Source organism: Geotrypetes seraphini, chromosome 1 (genome assembly GCF_902459505.1).
Source record: "Geotrypetes seraphini chromosome 1, aGeoSer1.1, whole genome shotgun sequence".
NCBI lineage: Eukaryota > Metazoa > Chordata > Amphibia > Gymnophiona > Dermophiidae > Geotrypetes > Geotrypetes seraphini.
In genome coordinates, this window is record NC_047084.1 from 35,181,947 (window position 1) to 35,198,145 (window position 16,199).

At 42.9% G+C, this 16,199-nt stretch overlaps 1 protein-coding gene across 2 annotated transcripts in view; it reads right to left on the reverse strand.

Annotated features, from left to right (window-relative positions):
- Positions 1-16,199, reverse strand: part of CCNB1 (cyclin B1) — a 78,451-nt gene that overhangs the window by 36,752 nt on the left and 25,500 nt on the right. For both annotated transcript variants that reach the window (XM_033929850.1, XM_033929841.1), the window contains exons 3-4: positions 14,478-14,576; positions 10,940-11,116 (exon numbers count right to left, since the gene is read on the reverse strand). In XM_033929850.1, the coding sequence (XP_033785741.1) occupies positions 10,940-11,116; positions 14,478-14,576 (276 nt within the window). The remainder of the gene's footprint in view (positions 1-10,939; positions 11,117-14,477; positions 14,577-16,199) is intronic.

A 16,199-nucleotide genomic window follows, 5' to 3' on the forward strand; every position in this document is an offset into this window, starting at 1 on the left:
AAGTTCTCAGGAAAGGTTTGGGAACACATGAAGTACTGTTTCCAGTAGACTTGGTTAAGTGAATTGCCTACTATCATGGAGGACTCTTGAAGAGCCATAGTGGGGATTGAACCCAATTCTCTAGGTTCAGCCTACTGAAGATTCTCATGGATTACATTATTGGTAACAGGAGAATCAAGAGGTTCCAGTAGATAAACAAGACATTAGACAAGTGGGTTGTGTCCCAGTGGCCACATGCTATAAGCAAAAGGAATCCAATCCTGATTTTCTGCAACTCTGCACTACTTTAGTATGCTCTGTAGCTCCACCTGCAGTTAGTACCCAAGCACCGAAAGCCACCTTACAAATGGGAAAGGAGACACCTGTGGCAATTAAGCCCATAAACAATTGTTCTGCTCTCATGAGAACATTAGTGTAAACATAACAAATGTAGCAAAGGAGCTCAAAAATGAGCCCTACATAAAAAAACCCAGTAATACAGTATACAGATTCTTCTCAGCCCAAGGGCTGACTGACATCCAAGAATCACCTTAGAGAAGCAGGGATATTTGGAGCATTGAACTTGGGCACCGAATTTCTGCCTCTCAATGGCCACGTTTTTGGTCTTGGAGAATAAAAAACTACAAGGGCAGCATCTATGAGACAGACTTGATTTTTTGTTGCATAGAGCTTTATGGACCCCAGTTCGTTTACAGAAGTTGGATAGTTCAAGGTCCAATAGATGCTGGCATTGTGGTTTAGAAGCTGGGACATTAGATCATTTAATATTTTTCTGTCCCTATATAAATACCTTTTGGAAGTTAATTTGGCCCCAAATTAATTCTTTGTTACAAAATAATGTTGGCCTTTCATATGATACTGTATTTAGTACATCAATGAAATTTAAAAGCCAAATTTCAGCAAATAATAAACTTTTATTAATATTAACAGGGGTTGCCATTCAGCAGATTACAGGAAATTGGAAAGATTATACTAAACTAAATTATACTTTTTGGTGGAATTCAGTATGCCATATTTATAAAATGGCAAGGGTGCTTGCTATACAACAAGGTAATTATAATAAGTTTAAAAAGATTTGGGGGCCATTGATTATTTATTCTAATGATCAGACATCTTAAAACACCTCAGTATTGGAAAAGATAGAGGGAGGGTGGGAGCATGAATGATAATTGATAATTATTAGTATATGGGAGGGAGGGGTGGGATTCTTTTATATTTGGAAGATTACAAATAAAATTGTCAAGTGATTAATTAATATATTTGATGGATTATTGTACACTTGTAATTTTTGAAAATGAATAAAGATTTATTAAAAAAAACACAAAACCACCTTAGAGAAGCAGACAGTAGGCAGGTGTAGGAAGGACAGGGAAGGACTCTAGAATGACTTGTAAATCTACTGGAAGAGATCTTACTAGGGTAGATACATAATTTTCTATTGTAATAGGTGAGATTCTAGATAAATGGGATGTACCATAACAGTCCCAAAATGCTAGGGTGGACCAATTGCACCAGCCCACAAGACTGAATCCCATCTTGCTGCCATATCCACACTGTAAAACTTGACAAATGTGTGCAAGGATGACCATGTTGCTGCCCTGCAGAACTCCTCAGGGGAGCTACACAAGCTTTGTCATACAAAGCAGTCAGTCCTAGGAGAATGCGCCCTAACAGATGGGAGACTGACCTGGACAGTATATAGGCTGATGAAATGGCCCTATGTATCCATCTGGATATCACGTCTTGAAGTGGGAGCTTCCCACTTGACAGAATAAATTAGTGCAAACAGATGGTCCGAGACCAAACTTGTTAGTGAAGGAGCACTCTGCACATCCAGATTCCTCAAAATGAAATCCCGTTATCTAGAACCTGTAGGCTGAGAAACAGGCAAACTTCCTGATGAACATGGAAAGCTGAAACCAACCTTTGGCAGGAAAGAAGGAACCATACTAAGAAAAGAACAGACACTGAGAAACTGAACTGCGACTACCAGAAAGAGCTTAAAAAGTCCAAGACATGTCTCACTGACCAGAAAGTCTTGACAAGGCAAAAAGGGAAGCATCCCAAACAGGCTAAAAGGAAGCTGAAGTTAAGCCAGACAGCACTGGGTAGAGGTCCTGTGAAGGGGCCAATGGTTTCAATTTGTAGTCTGATGCAAAAAGCCCTTTTCAGAAAGCTGGCAATGGCACGGCAAGATATTCGAGAGTAATGATGGTCTCAGGCTCTGAAACATAAGAGCCCAGCCACTTGGACTCTGAAGCCGTTATATAGACCAGCCGGAAGGTGAGAACCAGTGATATTGGAGTGGAATATGGCTCCATCTGTTCCTGATCACACCAATACTTGAAAGTATTCCGTGCCTTAGTATATAGGCAGACAGTTATCAAGCAAAGCAATAATTATCTGAGTCTGCGTGCTAAAGCTGTGCACTCAAGAGCCATGTCATAAGAGCAAAGTGACCCAGGTCCACAATGGAGCCTGAGAAAGCAGGTCTGGAGGGGGCACGGAACCAAAGGCTGCAACCCCTATGAAGACACAGCTTATCTGTGTACCACAGTCTGTGAGGTCAGTCTGGAGCCACAAGAAACACCAGGGCCTAGATGGGTCACTAGCTGCCAAATGACTTTGAGGCCACGGCTAATTGAGAGCATTGATATCTTAGCTGCTGGGCTTGGATCCTCAACTGAAGAGCTGTCTTCCTGCAGATGAAGTGGGGCAAACCCCAGTACTACACAATGACTCAGAATGCTGCTGAGGACAGCTATCACTCACCTGAATCCAGTGTCTGGAACATCAGCAATTCTTCATGTGCTGCTGAAAGTGCGCGCAGATGAGTTGCCCACAGAATAGAAGGCAGGCCTCCTGAGCCAGACCTAGGCTACTGCCATTTCATTGGTTGGAGACGACGAGGACTGCATGGTTCTCCTGAAACCCCTGCAAGTACACCAGATCCAGCTGAATGGCTCAGCACCAGTTGGCCAAATGACCCTTTCCAACACTGCTTAATGGACTATTGCAGTGGGCACTCTAGCCCCAAAAGATGGCATCTTTTATCACAATGACCCAGGAGGAAATCCATAGTGGTACTCCCCTGCAAAGCAACTGTGGGAGAAGCTACCAAGCCATGCTGGCCTGAGTCTAGGGAAGAGAGGCCTGTAATGCATCCTTGTGTGGAGCCTAAGGAGAGTAAGGCATGTGTGTTTGCCAAAGGGACTACATCCAATGTGGCTGCCATAGACCTGACTGCTGCATGGAAAAAGAAACCTTAACAGCTCCCGACTGCTTGCTTCTGGAAAATATGTGGCCCACTGCTGTGTCAAACACCCAGATATTCCAGAGACTGTATGGAGGTCAGATGTTCTTTCTGGATTGCATGAGCCAACCAAGGTCCACTAGAATGGGATTACCAGATCTGCTGTATATTGATCCTCAGCCAACAAGGGAGCTCTCAACAGGCAGTCATCCAAGGAAAGAAGAACATGCAAACCCATGTGACATTAAAAAGCTGCCATGACCATCATCACCTCTGCAAAGGTATGGGGAGCTGAGCTAGTCTGCAGGATGGAACCGAGAACTGGCAATTTTGCAAAACATGAAACTGTATGCCTGTGCAGTGGGCTGGAAATATCAGAATGTGCAAGTAAGCTTCTGGGATATCCAGAGATGAGGACCTCCCAGGATACTGCTGCAATGGCAGATTACACTACACTGTCTGCATGTGAAAGTGGAATCATGAGCTGTATTTTCATGCTGGATATGCATTACAGGCCTCCAATCCAAGCCTTTGTGTTATGAAGTACTGTATTTTTCGCTCCATAAGACACACCCTAGATTTAGGAGGAAAACAAGACACATTCTGAACCAAATTCTCCCTGCCAGGCTCTGCACCCAACCTCACACTTCTTGCCAAGCTCTGTACCCTGTCCCCCCTCTGGTGGCTTAGTGGCAGGCAGAGGGCACAGGGCAGGCATGCAGATTTGATTTTGTGCCATGACATGCAGAGATCTGTAGCTCTGCCATTCTGGAAGTCCATGAGCAATATGAGAATGATTAAACATGCAACAGGACAAAACCTGGTGTGGATTGGCCTGTTCAGTTGACTGGGGGAAGGTGGCAACCCTAGTCGTGCGTGGAATTCTGTATAAGTGAGCTGCCTCCGAGGCCTGAGAACTGGCCACGTCCGTTAAAGCTGGACAGTGACCTGAGCAGATCTGGGATGCGGGTGATCTCTGCCTCATCCCCAGGCCCAACAGCAGTTCATCCACTCACCCCCGGGGCAAGCTCCTCACTCACCTCCCTGTAAGCTTGGCACTCCTCTTCCAAAACCGATTGCTGTGATCTGTGGCCATATTGTGTTGGAGGTCAAGTGTCTGGGTGGGGGCCAGCTCACCTCCCTGGACCCCAGGTCAGGAAGGCCACTGCCAGGCAGCAATCTTGGATCCGAGGCATGCAGTGCTCTGCTGTTGGCCGAATGCAGAGGCAACATAAGCAGAGCCAGAGCTGCCAATGCTGCAGTGAGAGTGAGAGGTATTTGCTCCATAGGATGCATTATTATTTCCACCCACTTTTTGGGGGTAAGTGTCTTATGGAGCCAAAGATACAGTATATGTAGTTATCTGCCCAAGCCAGAGAGGACGGGCTTCCCTGCTCTACAGCCAGAATGCCAGCAAGCAGTGTACAGTGGCTTGCAATTTGAGTGCTTTGGCTGGTTGACCTGTGGGAGAGTCCACAAACCAATCTGTCAAAGACCAGGCAAATTCCAACTGGTGGCCTGACCAACTAATGTCCAAGACACACCAAGCAGAAGAAATGTGAGCCCAGAACAGGAAAACAGAGTCTGCCCCCAAGCTGTAGAGGGGCATTCCTTGGCCTGGTGTCATTGTGCAGATTGGGAGGCAGATGTCTGGGTTCACCTGTAGCTGGTAAAGTCTGAGACATGGCAGTTGTTTATGGGTGGGATCGCCTGAAGCCATTAAAATTAGAGTCCAGAACCTCTAGAAGTTCTGGTCTATCAGACCAGGACTCAGGGTGACAGTCCACCACAGAATTTATGAGGTCGTTCAGGCCCTTGCCAAACCATAATTGCCTCTGAAAGGAAGTTTAGCCAAAGTAGCCTTGGGTATTGGAATCAGCCCACTGTGATCCAGAGCAGCCTGTGAGCAGAAATGCAGTATGCTGGCACTGTAGCAAGTACTCAGAGCATAAGTGTCAGCAACATAAGCACCGCCAGCCAAAAAGTAGAGGCTGTGGCTCCACAGCCTGTTTCCAGAGTGTTCAGCCAATACATACAGGTGAATGACAAAGGATACTGCTGAAGCAGCCTTAAATGCCCAGAGCAGCTGCATCAAAAAGCCTCCAGAGGACAGCCACTCGGCAGTCCTGCATATCCTTAAGCACCACAACACCTACACTGGGAAAAGAGGTGCGTTTAGTCACCTGTGTAACTAAAGAAGTCACCCTAGGCGACCCAGACACTGCTGGCACTCCTGTACCAGTGAATAAGAGACATGGTCCACACTATCTTAAGATCTCCTTCAAGAGACACATACTGCTCTGAGAGTGCTCATTATCGTCAAGTGCATGGGAGATTTCGTCCATCGGGTGCTGCAAAACCAAGCTGAAACCGATAAAGGCTATGTGGTCAACTCTGAATCTACCTTACACGAAGCAACTAACTGCTATATAAAAACAGTAAGCAAACGGCAGAGAAACAAACCTCAGTGGTTCACTGCGGGGATCTCGGACCTAGTTAAAGAAGAAAAGCATTTATCTCCTGCAAACAATCAGGAAAAAGGGAGACAAGACGACTATCTGGCCAAGTCTAAAGCTGTCAAAACAGCAGTCAGAAAGGCCAAACTCTGAATAGAAGAGAATCTAGCAAAGATCATCAAGAAGGGGGGATAAATCTTTTTTCAGGTATATTAGTGACAGAAAAAGAAACAGATGGGATAGTACGCCTTAGGAATTATGTAGAATCAGATTCCGATAAAGCTGAATTACTAAATGAATACTTCTGCTGTCTTTACCTGCAAGGCGCCGGGATCTGGACCACAGTTGCAGACAGGGGAAAGTTTTGGAATGTTGAGTTTACGCCCAGCAGCGTCTGTGAACTATCAAGACTCAAAGTGAACAAAGCCATGGGACCAGACAATCTACACTCCAGGGTGCTTAGAGTTGAGTGATGTCCTGGCAGAACTGTTATCCGCGCTCTTCAATCTTTCCCTAAGTACAGGAAGAGTCCCGTTGGACTGGAAAACAACTAACATCATTCCACTCCACAAAAAGGGATGCAGGACGGAGGCTGTGAATTAGATCGGCGAGTCTCGCATCAATAGTGAGTAAATTTTGGGAAACACTAAACAAACAAATTAGATATGATTCTGAACAAGGAGAATCTGTGATTCTCATCAACATGGATTTACAAAGGGAAGGTCCTGCCAATCCAATCTAATCAGCTTCTTTGACTGGGTAACAAGAAAGCTGGATATGGAGGGAGTCCCTGGACATAGTGTACTTGGACTTCATTAAAGCTTTTGATAGTGTCCCACACCACAGGTTATTGAGCAAGATGAGTTTGATGGGATTAGGTGAAACATTAACTGCATGGGTCAAAGACTTGCTAAGCGGTAGACTTCAGAGGGTGGTGGTTAATGGTACTCTCTCAGAAACGGAGGTGATCAGTGGAGTGCTGCAGGGCTTGTCTTGGGCCTGATCCTATTTAACATTTTCGTAAGAGACCCGACTCAGGGACTTCAAGGTAACTTTATTTGCCGATAATGCCAAACTATGCAACATAGTAGGCAAAAGCACATTGCCCGACAGTATGATACGAGACCTACTCTTACTGAACATTGGTCCTCGACTTGGCAACTAAGCTTCAATGCCAAAAAGTGTAAGGTCATGCACCTTAGCATCAGAAATCTGTGCAGAACTTACACCCTAAATGGTGAGACCTTAGCTAGGATTGCAGCAGAACGAGACTTAGGAGTGATCAGGAGTGATTAGTGAAGACATGAAAACTGCCAATCAAGTGGAGAAAGCTTCATCCAAGGCTAGACAAAAAGCTTCATCCAAGACTAGACAAATGGGTTGTATCCGTAGAAGTTTCATCAGCCGGAAACCCGAAGTCATAATGCCATTGTACAGATCCATGGTGAGACCTCATCTGGAATATTGTGTACAATTCTGGAGGCCACATTACCAAAAAGATGTGCTGAGAGCTGAATCGGTTCAGCGAATGGCCACCAGGATGGTCTCAGGACTCTAGGATCTCCCGTATGAGGAAAGGCTGAGTAAATTGCAGCTATACTCACTCGAGGAATGTAGAGAGAGGGGAGACATGATTGAGACATTCAAATATATCACGGGCTGTATCGAGGTGGAAGATTATCTTTTTCTTAAAGGACCCACGGCCACAAGAGGGTATCTGCTGAAAATCAGGGGCGAGAAATTTCATGGCGACACCAGGAAGTATTTCTTCACCGAAAGGGTGGTTGATCATTGGAATGATCTTCCACTGCAGGTAATTGAGGCCAGCAGCGTGCCAGATTAAGAAAAAAATGGGATAGGCATGTGGGATCTTTTAAGGGGGAAGAAGTTAGGGGGGTGGGTCATTAGAGTGGGCAGACTTGATGGGCTGTGGCCCTTTTCTGCTGTCATTTTCTATGTTTCTATCAGGGTGCCACAGAAAGGTGGCACACTGGGAGCACACTCAAAGCCAGGAGTAAAAAGTGGACAGAGCTGGCTGAATGACCAAATTCAACTCCTGCAGAGACTCGGAAAAAGATCTGGTAAAGTCACTCCTAAGGACTCTTAGAGCCACAATACAGTCCTTGAACTCTTGTGCCTAATCAGGCAGTACTGGAAAAGCAGCAGACTGAAGAAAAAAAAAACAAAAAAACCCCAGGCCCATAGAAGCAATGCTGTTTAGAGACTGATCAGAGGTTGAGTGGGACCACAAACAGGAACACCTGCTGTGAAACTCATTCCACAAATATGCTATAAAGTCTGATATCAAAGCATTCATTGTGCAAGGAACCAGCCATGCTAAGCCTGAAAACAAAATAGAAATAGGCCACCGCACTGGGATAAGCTTTGCACTGCTGCTGCTCCCAGCTGTGCCATGTGACATGTGGTGCAAACATTCCAAAAAGGCACTTAATTTGTGCAATCCTAGCAAGAATTCACACTAGGAGAACCCAAAGACTCCATTCCAACACGCTGAGGCAAAAATTGTAATTTGAGAAGCAGGGAACTCTGGGGAAAGAGACTTGCTAAAAATACAAGATGGCTGACACTAAGAAATTGCACACCAAAATAAGATTTCACATATAGCAAAACTGCTAAATCAGTGATTTTAGGATTTCAGGTGTGGGGGAATGTAGAAACCTTCAGAAACTGAAATTCATAAAAAACTCCCCCCCCCAAACCACAGGCTGAGAGAGAGAGAGACTACCTCACTGACCTGTGCTGGGTAGGTGCTGCAGCCTGCCTCAGCTCTTACAGTAGCTGGAATCAGAATTGTTGCTTCATGCAGGGAAAGCCTCCTTGATACCAATTTTTGGGCTGCCAGTCAAGACTGACTACCACCACCTTTGCAAACTGATGGATGCACTCAGGAACAGGTGGAGGTGTAGAATGTAGCCAGCACCCTGCGAGACACTGCCAAGTCTCCTAGGTATACCAACAACTTGTGCCAAACTTCAGATGGCAAAAAAAATAAGATGACCAAATAAAGGCAAGAGAAAAACAAACACCTGCTGATGTGTGCAGAAGGGAAAACTACAGGTGGTTCTACAGAGCACACTGAAGTAGAGCAGAGTTGCAGCAGAAAAAAAATCTGGATTGGATTCCTTCTGTATATGGCACATGGCCATTGGGACACAGCCCACTTGTCAAGAATGTCTCGCCTATTGCATTAGAATGTAGTTTTGTAATAGAGCTTTAGGAGACCAAGAGGCTTCAAAGTATTACAGGGCCCAAGAGCCCCTGGGGAACCTCCTGATCATGTGTAAGGGTTATCACCTTCCCTCACCTACAAAGTTTCCAGAGTGTAAGTTTTGCAACTCCTTTCTCCCTGTTTGTAGCAAACCCCTTTTAAGGTAAGCAATTTCTGGCCCATTGTCAAATCTGGTAACACGAGTCATTTGGGGCATCTGAACCCAAGGATTGTCAGAGGCATGGCTGTTCAGAATTCACTAAACAAGCCTTCCAGTATGCTTAACCAGAGTTCTAGTATGGACTAGTCCAGCATTTCATGAATATACTCATATCAGTGCAACTTTGCCCAATATTGGCACCTATGCAGTTATATAGATGGACAGCCATATTGCCCTCAAAGAGGTATCCAATGTGTAGATTTGTAGGAAAAAGTGTTTTGACTTGGAAAGGGCCAACTAACCCTACAGTCAAGTGTTCAGCAGGAAAGCTTGCTAGTTCAGACTAAGATGTATAGCCTTGATGCCAAGTATTTTCCAGGTTATAGGAAACGCTTGAAGTCCCAAGTGCAGCTTGGAAAGGATTAGAACAGTTGAACCTTAAATGCATTACACCAGTATCCACAGTGGTGCGATAGTTCCTATAGTATATTTTTTGCTGGTCTGAAATGATTCTACTAGGAAAGTATTCCAGGAAATTTCCATGAAGCAAATTAGGAAATTCTCTGGCCAGATTGTAGTCACAGAACACCCTGTGAGAACCTTACATACAAAACAGCCTAGCCAAAGACACACATGAATGGTAAACCAGTAAATTGCAATGGGAGAGATGTAGACAGGTTTAGTCTACATCCGATTTGGATAAGTCCATGCCAGGCCCACTTGGTGTTGCCCATTGTTGCAAGTGCATCCATTATGGAAGCCACAACTTTCCATACCAAACCAGTGATTAAGTTAGGGAGGCTGTTGGGAGAAGGCTTTGTTTGCAAACCTGTTAAAAACCCTGTACATCCCCAATATTAGCACTCTTTATGTGCAAGACTTGTTGTGGAGCTAGCTTAACCTTTAGCTGTGTGCCTCCCACCCTGACAACATTGAGCCATTTCCCCCTGGGTCTCTAGGCATTTCCCTCTTCTCTTTAGAGTACCTTTTCCCCATTCTTACACTTGGCCTGAGCAAACAGCACATAGTGGGCCTTCCAGCTGTGCGCTTTTCATATGCAAAGCCCTACCTCAGACAAGCACAGGACTAAGATCCCACCACCAGAACAGCAGCTTTGAAGCACTGTTCTGCTGTCCCGAATTCTGCCATCCTAGGTAGATGACTAGCTGCTTAGTGATTGGATTCAGAACCCAGGGCTGGCTTTGTCACATTACATTGACCCTTTAGTGCCAAATTGTTAAGCATCAGCAACTTTGACAGTACTAAAACCCATTAAATGGGACAAGTCTCCATTCTTAAACTAAAAATTTGACTAGAACCCAAGTTTCGGCATTTAAGAGTTGCAAGAATCCAAGCCTTTTGTATTGCTGTTCCTAAAATCAGAATATAGGAAGCAAGCACCATGAGCTAGCAAGTGTCAGTCATTTCTAGGACCATGCCTTCAAACTTATGTTCCATATTAATATAAGCTTAAGTTTAAAACTGCCAACTAGTTCTGTAATGAGTTGATCTGCCCGCCCACCAGGTACTATTGAGGCCCTCAGTATGTTTATCATAATCACAAAAATAAAGTTTGATCATATGTCTCTTTAGCTATAAATTACAATATTATTATTATGACTTAGCCAAAAAGGAAAGATTTATAAATTAGAGTTTTACCTCATGCAAAATTGTCATTTCTTTATCAAGAAATGAATTTTTCTGAGGCCCTCCAAGTACCTATAAATTTAAAATGTGGCCCTGCAAATGGTTTTGAGTTTGAGACCACTGTATTAAATGTTTAGGTTTTTAGCAATGTTAAAATGGCTTGGAGAAATAGTATGTAAGAAAGCAATACTAACCTCAAGAGTTCTCAAATATTTGTAGATATCCTTCACATACTCACTGCAGAGCATTGGGTTATCATCCTCTGCATCTACATCTTTAACTTGTAGTAGCACATCAGAAAAGGCCTGGCACAGCTCTTCCTCTTGAATACATCCAGATGTTTCCATTGGAGTTGGGGACTGAGGTTCAATCTACAAGGAAAAAACCAGCAGTTCCCAAATCAAATTGATAAGCAACTTAACATTCTTGCTAATAGAAAAGAATTAAGAATTTGGAAAGATTATAGGAGGCTTAATTTTAATTTTTGTTGGAATTCATTATGTCACATATATAGAATGGAAAGATCATTAGCGGTACAGAAGGGAAATTATAAAAATTTTATTAAAATATGGGAGCCATTAACATCTTTTTGTCATGATTAAATGCCATTTTTCTATTAATTATACACCACTTAGTATTGGGTGGGGGGAGGGTTTCAAGTATATGATCTTATGATGTATGGGCTTTGAGGGAGGGTGGGGGGGTTACCTTTGTATTTATAAAATAAGATGTTCAAGTGATTAAATTGTGTTTATTATGAATTTCTGTACACTTGAAAGTTTAAAAATGAATAAAGAATTTTAAAAAAAAGAATTTGCTATACTATAGAACGGAAGATTAGGTTCTCATCTCAATCTTTCCAGTAGAGAAGCACACGAGTCCTGAACCGCAAGTACTGCATCTTCACCTATGAGGAATGCAGGTATCTTTATGTTTTCAACTGCCTCCCTGCATCACTAGGCACTGTCCTCTCCTCAGGTTTGAGCCAAAGCAGAGAACCCCTGAAAAGAAAAAAGGAAGGGCATGGGGAAACTGATAAGACTTATTTGCTCTGCAGGAACACAAGGCAGAATAAAACATCAGAGTGCAACCAGCACTAAACCCTTGTTCAGTTCTGACCTTATCCAAAGCAAGTCTGTATAGAGACACCATTTGAAACTGTAGCTTTGTATTGCTTCATGAATGCCAATACAGTTTTCTGTATGCTTATCTGTGACTACTACTATACTATTATCACTTATATAGCACTGAAATGCATATGCATTGCAACATAAGCTCTTCTGAGAAGAGTCTAATCTAAGGCTACATTGAAGAACTGATGCAGGACTCTTTCGGCTACAGGACTCCCTACTAGAAAGATTAAGTCTAGTTAAGAACCTTATCTTCCAATGCAAAAAAAGCACACAAGTCCTAAACTTGTGGGATGTATCAAAGCAGTCCTAGAACATAGGGTGGGATAGAACCTGCTGCTAGCACCATGGATCCAAAAGCAAAGTCCTTTTGTGCTGCTACATTCACTAAAAAATCCCTACACTTAGTGTATTTAGAGTGGACCATGTAGCAGTGCTACAAATCCTCAGGCAAAAAAAAGAGTGGACCATGTAGCAGTGCTACAAATCCTCAGGCAAAAAAAACAGACTTGAGCCTACCCATGAAGCCTCACTTCTGGTGGAATGTGCTTTCAAAGGAAAGTGGTGGATGTTTACCACATTCTATGTATGCAGAGGAAATAGCTGTCTCATATCCATCTGGCAATGGAGGCTGAGGCCAGCTGACCTCTGCTTAGAGCCTATTAGGATAAAGAGATCTGTCAACCAAAAATCATTGGTCACCTCCAGGTAAAGCACAGACTAGCCTTGCTAGCATTTTATTCGCTTTACTCCTGTGGTCTGGACTGCTTGAAGTCAGACTTCCTTCCTAATTAACAAGAACAGACACCTTTGGCAAAAAAGAGCTATATGCAGCAAGACGCCTGCTTCTAACTGAATGTTCCCTGCATGACAGGGCTCCAGAACTCTTGCCAAGTTGATAGATACCAGGAAGCTTGTCTTTACTGTGAGGCGTCGGCATGGCCTCCTGAAAGGGCTTGTATGGAGCCTTAGGGCCCTCAACACAATATAACTTGAAGCCAAACGTATTTAGGTGCTGAAACGCACCACCATCTCTGTCCATCGCCTTGACAAAATTTTTCAGCAGACCCACTTATGTGAAGTGCTAGAAGATACATTGTGAGAACAGCATGGAACTGGATCAGCAGCGTGCAAGAGCCACTGTGTGCTGGCCTGGTAAACAAGTGTGGCTAGCACTGAAGATTAGGAGCAGCCAAGCTGGAAAATGGCAGTGTCTGATGGTTAACTGCCTGGGATCCATGGCTGACCACAAAAGGCTTCTTCTGATGTCAGTTCTGAAGAGGGGGCATGAATTTGGAACACAAGTAAGGGCATAGAAAGGGAGAATTGTTGAAGGATGAGCATGTAAGTGAGGGAAAGATGAGGGGAAAATGTTGGATATGGCAGTAGAGGGCGTGGGAGAGATGCACCATGGATTTCTTTCCCCCACTCCCTGTACACAAGGGGAGGGGATCCTAGACTGGCAAGATGAAGGCAGGGAGATGGGCACAGGGAAAATACTGGAAAGGGACATATAGTAAATAGACAGTGTCGATGAGGGTCTGTCAAGGAAAATTGCACGCTGGCACTTGGAACACTTTAAAACCGGTTGCAGGCCGGGACATAGGCCGAAAAAGCTCCGCCGCAAGATCGAAGCCGTGGAGCTGTGGCCACGTGGCCTGCCCGGTCGAACGGACGGAAGAAAGTTGTTTTTTTTTTTGAAAAACAAGAACACACGATGAAAATCGGCGATTTGAGAAAAAGAACCCAAAACCACGGACTAAAGAAGGCACAAGTGAAAACCACTTCACGCAGACAGACTTCTCGGCTCTATGGAAAAGAAAGAACTGAGTAGATGTGCCCTGTGCTGGGCAGGAAGGCGCATGCGTGGTGTGGGCAACTCGAAAAGCACAGTTACTTACCGTAACAGATGTTATCCAGGGACAGCAGGCAGATATTCTCACATGTGGGTGACATCATCCACGGAGCCCTGACGCGGACAGCTTTTCAAGCAAACTTGATTGAAGATTCAAGCTTGCTGTGCTGCACCATGCATGTGCACGGGCGACTCGAAACTTCGAGTTTCTTCAAGCAAGTCTGCTTGTGAGGTGTCTGCATCGGGGCTCCGTTGGATCACGTCACCCATTAGTGAGAATACCTGCCTGCTTGTCCTGGGATAAAATGTTTACTGAAAACTAGCAAAAGAAAAAAGAAACATGAGCAGAAGAGAAGCTCCTACACATGGATCAATTTTTCATTCGGTCAAAAATTAAAGACTAGGGAACACTCGAAGTTACAGGAACTACTTTAATTAAGAGGAAAATTCACTCAAAAATAGTTAAGCTCTGGAATGCGTTGTCAGAGGATGTGGTAACAGCGGATAGTGTATCTGGTTTTAAGAAAGGTTTGGACAAGTACTGCACTGTTCCCTGTTTTGTGTTAAATGTGACAACAAAAAAAAAAAAAAAAACACCCCAAAAAAACTGCAACTAGTAACTTTAGCATATTGAATCATTAGACCTAGTATAGAATGATAAAGTAGTGCCTTTAATACAATGCACTCGGTAATATGGTGCGACACCCTTGAATTAGTTTTTCCATATTAGATATTTACAAACCATACTTTCACTTCCTCTTGGACTGGTTTCACTTCTTTCACAGGTTCAGCCTCCTTATCCGTTTTTGTTGATTTTTTAATAGGCACCTTTTCCGGTATTTTTTCCTACAAGAAATAGAAAAAGGTTTAGTGGTATTGTCAAGCTACATCAGATGAGATTAGGTTCTTACCTTGTTAATATATCTATTAGGTAGGTGTCATTCTGAAAGGATGACCAGACAATATCCCAGTGCCCATGAGTTGTGCAGAAGGAATCCAGTTTTTGGATCCCTCCTACTTCAGAGGGTTCTGCTGCCCCCTTGTTTGTTCTGAAGCAGGTGCTAGCCTCTTCTAGAAGAATATTGAAGGGTACAGGGGAGCTCACTGAAGTCTGCTCTGAAACATGAATAATCAAAATAGCAAAATATGCTAGACAAACATTAATGGAGCTCAAATATCCCCAAGTGACCCAATAGACTATTCTTCCTACCCTTTAGGTCTGACCAGTATTCATTTTTTTTTTTTATTTATAATTTTTATTCGTTTTCAAATTTTACATAAAGTGTACAAAATATTTAAATACAATTGATGAATACACAATATCACTTTTATATCTAATACATCATATTTTAAATATATTTTTATCCCCTCTCCCTCCCCCCACCCTTCTAGTACTTTCCAATCATACATTACATATTGTATTTCATATTATGTAAAAATTATTTTCACTACCCTCCCCTTCATGTGTATCACAAAGAAGATATTGAAAAGAAGAAAAGAAGAAGAGAAATCCTACTATTTATTCATTGCAATATTTTGTCAATGGCCCCCATATTTTTATAAATTTAGTATATGTCCCTCTTTGTATTGCTATTGCTCTTTCCATTTTGAATATATGACATATTGTATTCCACCAAAATGTATAATTTAGGTTGTTATAATTCTTCCAATTGTTGGTTATATGCTGAATGGCAACCCCTGTCATGATTAATAAAAGCTTGTTATTTTCTGGTGAAATTTGACTTTTTTTTCTCATCATCGTTCCAAATAACACTGTATCATATGATATTGCTATATGATTTTCCATCAATTTATTAATTTGTGGCCAAATTGCATTCCAAAAACTTTTAATGTAGGGACAATGATACAGTAAATGATCCAACGTCCCTGGTTCCAGATTACAGTGCCAGCATTTATTGGACTTAGAGCTATCTAATTTTTGTAAACGTGTAGGGGTCCAAAAAGCTCTATGTAATAAAAAGAACCAAGTTTGTCTCATAGATGCTGACACTGTACATCTCATTCTCCAAGACCAAATTAGTGGCCATTGAGATGCATTAATTTGATGCTTAATCTCAATGCTCCAAATATCTTAGACCATTTTTTGGTTTTTTATTCAAATATCCAGATATTAATTTATACCACAATGCGGCTTGATGTCCTAGGAAGTCTGCTTGAAAACATAAGAACTTTAAACTATATTGATTATTCAATGTTTTCCATTCAGGGAACCCAACCTGAATGGCCTGCTTCAATTGCAACCATTTAAAACTTTGTGTTTTACTAAGACCAAATCTATGTTGCAATTGTGAAAATTCCAGCAGTTTACCTTCTGAAATAACATCATCTAGAGATCTAATGCCTGCAATGATCCAGTTCTTCCAAAGGATTTGAGCTCCGCCAATTTTGATCTTGGGAGTTTATCCATAGAGATTGATTAGTTGATTTGTTTATTGGGACAGGTGTTAA